Below are 9,263 nucleotides of genomic sequence, written 5' to 3' on the forward strand. Positions count from 1 at the left end.
TGAAAAGACCAAACCTATGTTTGATTGGTGTACCTGAAAGTGACGTGGAGAATGGAACCAAGTTGGAAAACACTCTGAGGGATATTATCCAGGAGAACTTCCCCAACCTAGCAAGACAGGCCAACATTCAAATTCAGGAAATGCAGAGAACACCACAAAGATACTCCTTGAGAAGAACAACCCCAAGACACATAATTGTCAGATTCACGAAGGTTGAAATGAAGGAAAAAATATTAAGGGCAGCCAGAGAGAAAGGTCAGGTTACCCACAAAGGGAAACCCATCAGACTAACAGCGGATCTCTCTGCAGAAACCCTACAAGCCAGAATAGAGTGGGAGCCAATATACAACATTCTTAAAGAAAAGAATTTTCAACCCAGAATTTCATATCTAGCCAAACTAACCTTCATAAGTGAAGGAGAAATAAAATCCTTTACAGACAAGCAAATGCTGAGAGATTTTTGTCACCACTAGGCCTGCCTTACAAGAGCTCCTAATGGAAGCACTAAACATGGAAAGGAAAAACCGGTACCAGCAACTGCAAAAACATCAAATTCTAAAGACTATCGACACTATGAAGATATTGCATCAACTAATGAGCAAAATAACCAGCTAGCATCATAAGGACAGGGTCAGATTCACACATAACAATTTAACTTGAAATGTAAAGAGGCTAAATGCCCCAATTAAAAGACACAGACTGGCAAATTGGATGAAGAGTCAAGACCCATCAGTGTGCTGTATTCAGGAGACCATCTCACAGGCAAAGACACACATAGGCTCAAAATAAAGGGATGGAGGAATATTTACCAAGCAAACAGAAAGGAAAAAAAAAAAAAAAAAAAAGGCAGGGATTGCAATCCTAGTCTCTGATAAAACAACAGACTTAAAACCAACAAAGATCAAAAGAGAGAAGGCCATTACATGATGGCAAAGGGATCAATGCAAAAGGAAGAGCTAACTGTCCTAAATATATACACACTCAATACAGAAGTGCCCAGATTCATAAAGCGAGTTCTTAGAGACCTACAAAGAGACATAGACTCCTGCACAATAATAGTGGGAGACTCTAATACCCCACTGTCAATATTAGATCAATAAGACAGAAGATTAACAAGGATATTCTGGACTTCAACTCAGCTCTGGACCAAGTAGACCTAATAGACATCTACAGAACTCTCCACACCAAATCAACAGAATATACATTCTTCTCAGCACCACATTGCACTTATTCTAAAATTGACCACATAATTAGAAGTAAAACACTCCTCAGCATATGCAAAAGAATGGAAATCTTAACAAACAGTCTCTCAGACCACAGTGCAATCAAATTAGAACTCAAGATTAAGAAACTCACTCAAAACCGCACAACTACATGGAAACTGAACAGTCGGCTCCTGAATGACTACAGGGTAAATAATAAAATTAAGGCAGAAATAAATAAGTTATTGAAACTGTTGAGAATAAAGACACAATGTACCAGAATCTCTGGGACATAGCTAAAGCAGTGTTTAGAGAGAAATTTATAGCCCTAAATGCCCACAAGAGAAAGCAAGAAAGATCTAAAATCGACACCCTAGCATCACAATTAAAAGAACTAGAGAAGCAAGAGCACACAAATTCAAAAGCTAGCAGATGGCAAGAAATAACTAAGATCTGAGCAGAACTGAAGCAGATAGAGACACAAAAAACCCTTCAAAAAATAAATGAATCCAGGAGCTGGTTTTTTGAAAAGTTCAAAAAAACAGACTGCTAGCCAGACTAACAAAGAAGAAAAGAGAGAAGAATCAAATAGATGCAATAAAAAATGATAAAGGGGATATCACCATTGATCCCACAGAAATACAAACTACCATCAGAGAATACTATAAACACCTCTACACAAATAAACTAGAAAGTTTAGAAGAAATGGATACATTTCTGGACACATACATCCTCCCAAGACTAAACCAGGAAGAAGTCAAATCCCTGAATAGACCAATAACAAGTTCTGAAATTGAGGCAGTAATAGCCTATCAACCAAAAAAAAGCCCAGAACCAGACAGATTCACAGACAAATTCCACCAGAGGTACAAAGCAGAGCTGGTACCATTCTTTCTGAAACTATTCTAAACAACAGAAAAAGAGGGAATCCTCTCTAACTCATTTTATGAGGCCAGCATCATCCTGATTCCAAAACCTGGCAGAGACACTACAAAAAAAGAAAATTTCTGGCCAATATCCCTGGTGAACATCGATGCAAAAAATCCTCAATAAAATACTGGCAAACTGAATCCAGCAGCACATCAAAAAGCTTATCTACCATGATCAAGTCAGCTTCTTCCCTGGGATGCAAGGCTGGTTCAACATATGCAAATCAATAAACATAATCCAGTGCATAAACAGAACCAGTGATAAAAACCACATGATTATCTCAATAGATGCAGAAAAGGCCTTCAACAAAATTCAACATCCCTTCATGCTAAAAACTATCAATAAACTAGGTATTGATGGAACATATCTCAAAATAGTAAGAGTTATTTTTTGACAAACCCACAGCCAATATCATACTGAATGGGCAAAAACTGGAAGCATTCCCTTTGAAAACCGGGACAAGACAAGGGTGCCCTCTCTCACCACTCCTATTCAACACAACATTGGAAGTTCTAGCCAGGGCAATCAGGCAAGAGAAAGAAATAAAGGGTATTCAAATAGGAAGAGAGGGAGTCAAATTGTCTTTTTGCAGATGACATGATTTTATATTTAGAAAACCCTGTTATCTCAGCCCAAAAACTTCATAAGCTGATCAGCAACTTCAGCAAAGTCTCAGGATACAAAATCTCTGTGCAAAATCGCAAGCATTCCTATACACCACTAATAGACAGACACCCAAATCGTGAGTGAACTTCCATTCACAACTGCTACAAAAAGAATAAAATACCTAGCAATACAACTTCCAAGGGATGTGAAGGACCTCTTGAAGAACTACAAACCACTGCCCAAGGAAATAAGAGAGGACACAAACAAATGGGAAAACATTCCATGCTCATGGATAGGAAGCATCAATATCGTGAAAATGGCCGTAATGCCCAAAGTAATTTACAGATTCAGTGCTATCCCCATCAAGCTACCATTGACTTTCTACACAGAATTAGAAAAAACTACTTTAAATTTCATATGGAACCAAAAAAGAGCCCACATAGCCAAGACAATCCTAAGCAAAAAAAAAAAAAAAAAAAAAAAACAAAGCTAGAGGCATCACGCTACCTGACTTCAAACTATACTACAAGGCTACAGTAACCACAACAGCATGGTACTGGTACCAAAACAGATATATAGACCAATGGAACAGAACAGAGGCCTCAGAAATAATGCCATAGATCTACAACCATCTGATTTTTGACAAACCTGACAAAATCAATGGGGAAAAGATTCTCTATTTAATAAATAGTTTTGAAAAAACTGGCTAGCCATATGCAGAAAACTGAAACTGGACCCTTTCCTTACACCTTATACAAAAATTAACTCAAGTTGGATTAAAGACTTAAATGTAAGACCTAAAACCATAAAAACCCTAGAAGAAAACCTAGGCAAAACCAATCAGGACATAGGCATGGGCAAAGACTTCATGACTAAAACACCAAAAGCAATGGCAACAAAAGCCAAAATTGATAAATGAGATCTAATTAAACTAAAGAGCTTTTGCACAGCAAAAGAAACTATCATCAGAGTGAACAGGCAACCTACAGAATGAGAGAAAATTTTTGCAATCTATCCATCTGACAAAGGGCTAATATCCAGAATCTACAAAGAACTTAAACAAAGTTACAAGAAAAAAACAATCCCATCAAAAAGTGGGCGAAGGATATGAACAGGTACTTCACAAAAGAAGACATTTATGTGGCCAACAAACATATGAAAAAATGCTCATCATCACTGGTCATCAGAGAAATGCAAATCAAAACTGCAATGAGATACCATCTCATGCCAGTTAGAATGGTGGTCATTAAAAAGTCAGGAAACAACAGATGCTGGAGAGGATGTGGAGAAACAGGAATGCTTTTACACTGTTGGTGGGAGTGTAAATTAGTTCAACCATTGTGGAAGACAGTGTGGCGATTCCTCAAGGATCTAGAACCAGAAATATCATTTGACCCAGCAATCCCATTACGGGGTTGTACCCAAAGGATTATAAATCATGCTACTATAAAGACACATGCACACTTATGTTTATTGTGGCATTGTTCACAATAGCAAAGACTTGGAACCAACCCAAATGCCCACCAACGATAGACTGGGTAAAGAAAATGTGGCACATATATACCATGGAATACTATACAGCCATAAAAAAGGATGAGTTCATGTCCTTTGCAGGGACATGGATGAAGCTGGAAACCATCATTCTCAGCAAACTAACACAAGAACAGAAACCAAACACTGCATGTTCTCACTCATAAGTGGGAGTTGAACAATGAGAACACATGGACACAGGGAGGGAAATATCACCCACCAGGGCCTGTTTGGTGGGGGGTGGTGCTAGGGGAGGGATAGCATTAGTAGAAGTACCTAATGTAGATAACGGGTTGATAGGCGCAGCAAACCACCATGGCATGTGTATACCTATGTAACCTGCATGTTCTGCACATGGACTCCAGAACTTTAAATATAATTTAAAAAAAATTAAAATGATTCATTAACGATACGCACATACCTTAAATATTCTATCTTAAAGTTAAGACATTTAAATGCCATTTATTAGTTAGGGCAAGGTCTTTTGAGTATCGTTTAGTGTTTGGAATTTGGTTTTATCTTTCTTTTATAAACTATACCCATAATACAGCATCAGCAATTTCCCGCTTGGATTCCTTAAAATAGAAAAGGAACTTGTTATATGCAAAGCAATAGGATCTTTCTCCCTCTCCTTCTGTGACTTTCACCTTTTTCTTAAAGTGACTGGCTTTTCTTGACTCTTTAAAAACATTTTATTTACATTTCATAGAACAACTCTTTTTTTACATTCATTTTTATTTACTTTTCCCATAGCAACCCTATGACCTAACACTATTATCTCCATTTCATAGATGAAGAAACTCAGACTTTAAAAAGATTACCCTATTTTGTGCACATTGAAGTCTAATAAATGTGTTGATAACTGACAACTTGAAGCAAGGTATAGAAAATGCCAAGACATTATTATAGCATAAGATATTAGGTTATTTTTGCATAAAATAATACAGCTATGTTTTTATAATCTTTGTAGCCAAGTTTATCTCGAAATAAAATTTATAATGGAGATATCATTATCAGTATGATTTTGCATACAATCTCTTAAAACTGATTTCAGAGCAACTAATGATCTAGTCAGAAGGCCTGAATTTTAACTCAGACAAAACCAGTTACTAATTCTGACCTTTAATAAACTATCTATTCTCCTTAGGCCTCTGTACATGGAGGAGATTGAATTTAATGGATTCCCCAAGGTCTTTCTAATCTCTGATTTTCTGTTTACAAACTATTTTACAAACTATAAAGCCTTCTGATTAAAATGTATTAGACAATAAACATACTTTTTGTGAAACACATTGCAAAATGCAAAATTTATATTGGATTTCCCAGTTTTTAATGAATTGGGTGAAAATTGAATGTAATAAAAAAGCTCATAAATGATTCCATTGTTAATAAAAATTATAGATATAAAGCATTTCGGAAACATTTTGAAATCAAGCAGCTAAGTTAAAAAAATAAAGCAAAGATAAAAATTTGTTCTTAATGATCTATAACTCTTAAAATCAGTCTGTATACTATCCATCTGTTACACACTGGAATTACTATAAAATTAGCCTAACATGTATTAACAACTAGCAAAAGAGAATCAGAGATTCCTAGGGTGCTTAAATAAGTATTACCAGAAAAGACTCAGGTTTCTGTCTGTTGGTCCGTCCACCAGTAGGGTTCATTCTAAACCATAGCAGCAACCCCTTTTGCCCTGGCCAATTCATTTTAATCTACTATAAGATTATACATAGCTTTAATCACACCACATCTCTTTTTAAGGGTTTTTGGTGACTCTGTGTTGCCCAGAGAATTAGGTCTTGACCACTTACCCTGATTTTCAAGGCTCTCTCAGGCTGGCCCCTGCCTGTCTTTCCAACCTCATTCCTTATTGTTTCCTTGTATGTGCCTTTCATAGTAGGCTATGTGAACTGTTTAATATTTGCTTTCCCAGGACATTCCCTCTTTACCTTGCTCATGTGGTTCTGCTGCAAATATTACCTTTCACCTCATCATCCCAGCTTTTCACTCTCTCCATCTTTCCAGATGCAACTCAAATAGCACTCCTCTTACAAAGATTTCCTTGATCTCCTCAGCCGAAATTTCTCTCTACTGTGGAGTGTAATAGGCCTTTATCTGTGACCCTCATCACTTCTCCATTCTTGGTAGAGGTTTTTAAGTATATGACTTACTGGGCTGGAAATTTGAGTTAGTCAAATGTATTCCTGTATGCTGAATAGCGAATAGTTTATAACACGGTCTTTTATATAGTAAGGCTTTCATTAAATATGCAAAATTATCACTGGCATACACTATTTCTGGGTTCACGTCACCAAATATTTATTAGATACCTACAGTGTGCAAGTCACTTCAGTACGAAGGGTGAGACGTAAAAGGATTAGTTAATACAAGACAGATGAACAAAAGAAATGGAATCACTTCTCAGTTTCCAAAAACTTGATAAATGAAAATACCACCAAAGAAACCAACAGTCACTCACTCAAGCAAAATAATATTTTTGTTGTCGACTCCAACTGCAGAAGGCGAGAAGGCAGGGATTTGAGACTGTGGAAAGTGAAACTGCATATAAGGAGAGATGACTAGAGTGCATAATTTTAAATGATACTCAAAGTTTAATGATAGTATTTGTGAAAAAATAACATAAGTTATGAACCAGCATGTTTGTATTCAGTCACAGTGAAATTTACAAGAAGAGATTTTCTGTAAAAAGATCAAGGAAAGGCCAAGATTAGAATGAAGAATTACATTGACTGAGGTTGCTTTTTCAGTTTATATCATACTAAATGAGTGCATATGCCAGACTTACAAGTCAGCTCTAAAACACAAGTGGTATCAGGGACCAGTATCAAAATGATCAAAAGTGATTTTACGATCACTTAAAAACCCACAAATATTTATTGGCCTACAATGTGGTAGGCCTTTTGCTTGGAACTGGGGATACAATAATGAATCACACAGGTCCCTAACCTGTGCCTCACTAACATACAATGTCAGTCACACACATATACACACACACACACACACACACGTTTGTATTCCAAACATAATTTTATAGTTTTCTAATGTTTTGTTTTGACATAATTGTCAACCAGAATTGGTAATGTTTTGGGTATTGCCAGAATTGAGGGCATGGTGTAGATGGGAGGTAGCAGGTGGGAGTTGGGGGCTGGGGAGGTGAGAGAAAGGTGTCTAGTATGCCCCAAGGATGAATGGTGATACCAGTCACTGAGAGCAAAGGATGGGGAGAGGGGAAAGGATACGTTTCCTGTTGGGTTTGAGCTGCCTTTGAGCCATCTTAGATGTTGAGTAGGTGTTGGATATGGGACTGAAACTAGATAGGGAACTGGAGCCAAACACAGAGGCTCAGACTAGAAATATAAATGTGGGAGCCATTTAGGTTTGGGTAGTAGCTGAAGCTCTCTTTGAATGAAATGGTGTAAGTAGTTGATTAAGTGTTAGAATGCGAACAGCTAGAATCCATGTTTCAGGTATTAAGTTTTAAACAAGTACTAGAACAGTTTTTGAAACTCATATATTTATAGCTTTGCCATGTATTAATGCAATATAAATTTCCTTCCTTTACAGGTGGATGATTGTGGCTTTTCTTTGAATCATCCTAATCAGTTCTTTTGTGAGAGCCAACGTATTCTAAATGGTGGTAAAGACATAAAGAAGGAACCTATCCAACCAGAAACTCCTCAACCCAAACCAAGTGTCCAGAAAACCAAGGATGCATCATCTGCTCTGGCCTCTTTAAATTCCTCTCTGGAAATGGATATGGAAGGACTAGAAGATTACTTTAGTGAAGATTCTTAGGCAGTTTTGTAACCCTTTTTCCTCAGTAGCCTGTTTCCTCTTTTTAAGATTTTGCCTTTGTTGTTGAAAAAGGGTTTCACTCTGTCACCGAGGCTTAGTGCAGTGACACAATTACAGCTGATTGCAGCCTCGACCTTCCCAGCTCAAGTGATCCTCCTGCCTCAGCCTCCCAAGTAGTTGGGACCACACGTGTGCACCCCATATCCAGCTAATTAAAAAAAAATTTTTTTTGTAGAGGTGGGGGTCTCCTTATGTTGCCCAGGCAGATCTCAAACTCCTGGGCTCAAGTGATCCTCACACCTCAGCCTCCCAGAGTGCTGGGATTACAGTTGTGAGCCACTGTGCCTGGCCTTTCTTTTTTATAACCTTTTTGTTTAACTTCTCTCTACACTACATCCCAATCCATCTACAGGCACGCACACTTATTAGGAAAGCAGGTTTGAAGTAACAACAGAGACTTTCACTATATTTTGCTTTGACAAAAGGAAAGAGGAAGAGTTTCTATTAAAATCTGTCACTTGAGTGATGTCATTTAAGTCCTGTTTTAGGTGATAAAAATAGCTTTGGGGACTGGTTAAAGTCCCCCAGAAACTCCAATAAAGAACAACTTTTGTTTTAACTCTTATCACTTTGTAATTTTGACTCAATCCTTTTCTGGACCATTTTTGTTAATAAATATCAAAGTGTACATAACAGTGTCTGTGTATAATTGGGAGAGTCTTATGTCATAACAGATTGGACATTACTTCAGTTTTTAAAGTGGTAATCTGGAGTAGCCAACACACTGCTGATCACTAATGAAGATTTTAAACTTTTCTTTACCTTTTTTTTAAGAGTTGACCTATTTGTGGTTATTCTACCTCAGGCACCAAACTCTCCTGAGTGAACTGTGACTTGACTTGGGAATTAAAATAAAATCTGTATAGCCAGTTGTATTTATTAAGGAATAATGGGGATATTTTATTATGTAAAATAATGGCATGCCTTATCTGCTGCCATTACTCTGGGGACAGGTTCATGAAGAATAGACAATTACCAAGCAAGAAAGTTGTACATATACAGTGTTTATTTTACCAACTTCCATACCTTATTACTTCTGTAGTTGCTGTGAATTACCAAATAGATCTGGTAAATTAATTAACTTCAGCAATGAATAGTGATACTTGTAGTAACCGC

At 37.1% G+C, this 9,263-nt stretch overlaps 1 protein-coding gene across 2 annotated transcripts in view; it reads left to right on the forward strand.

Moving 5' to 3' along the window:
- Nucleotides 1–8,780, forward strand: part of PRIM2 (DNA primase subunit 2) — a 315,636-nt gene extending 306,856 nt beyond the window's left edge. For both annotated transcript variants that reach the window (XM_054557660.2, XM_002817031.6), the window contains one exon: nucleotides 7,857–8,780. In XM_054557660.2, coding sequence (XP_054413635.1) covers nucleotides 7,857–8,087 — 231 coding nt within the window. In that variant the 3' untranslated portion in view covers nucleotides 8,088–8,780. The remainder of the gene's footprint in view (nucleotides 1–7,856) is intronic.
- The last annotated feature ends 483 nt before the right edge of the window (nucleotides 8,781–9,263 follow it).

The sequence above is a fragment of the Pongo abelii genome, chromosome 5 (genome assembly GCF_028885655.2).
Source record: "Pongo abelii isolate AG06213 chromosome 5, NHGRI_mPonAbe1-v2.0_pri, whole genome shotgun sequence".
NCBI classification, from domain to species: domain Eukaryota; kingdom Metazoa; phylum Chordata; class Mammalia; order Primates; family Hominidae; genus Pongo; species Pongo abelii.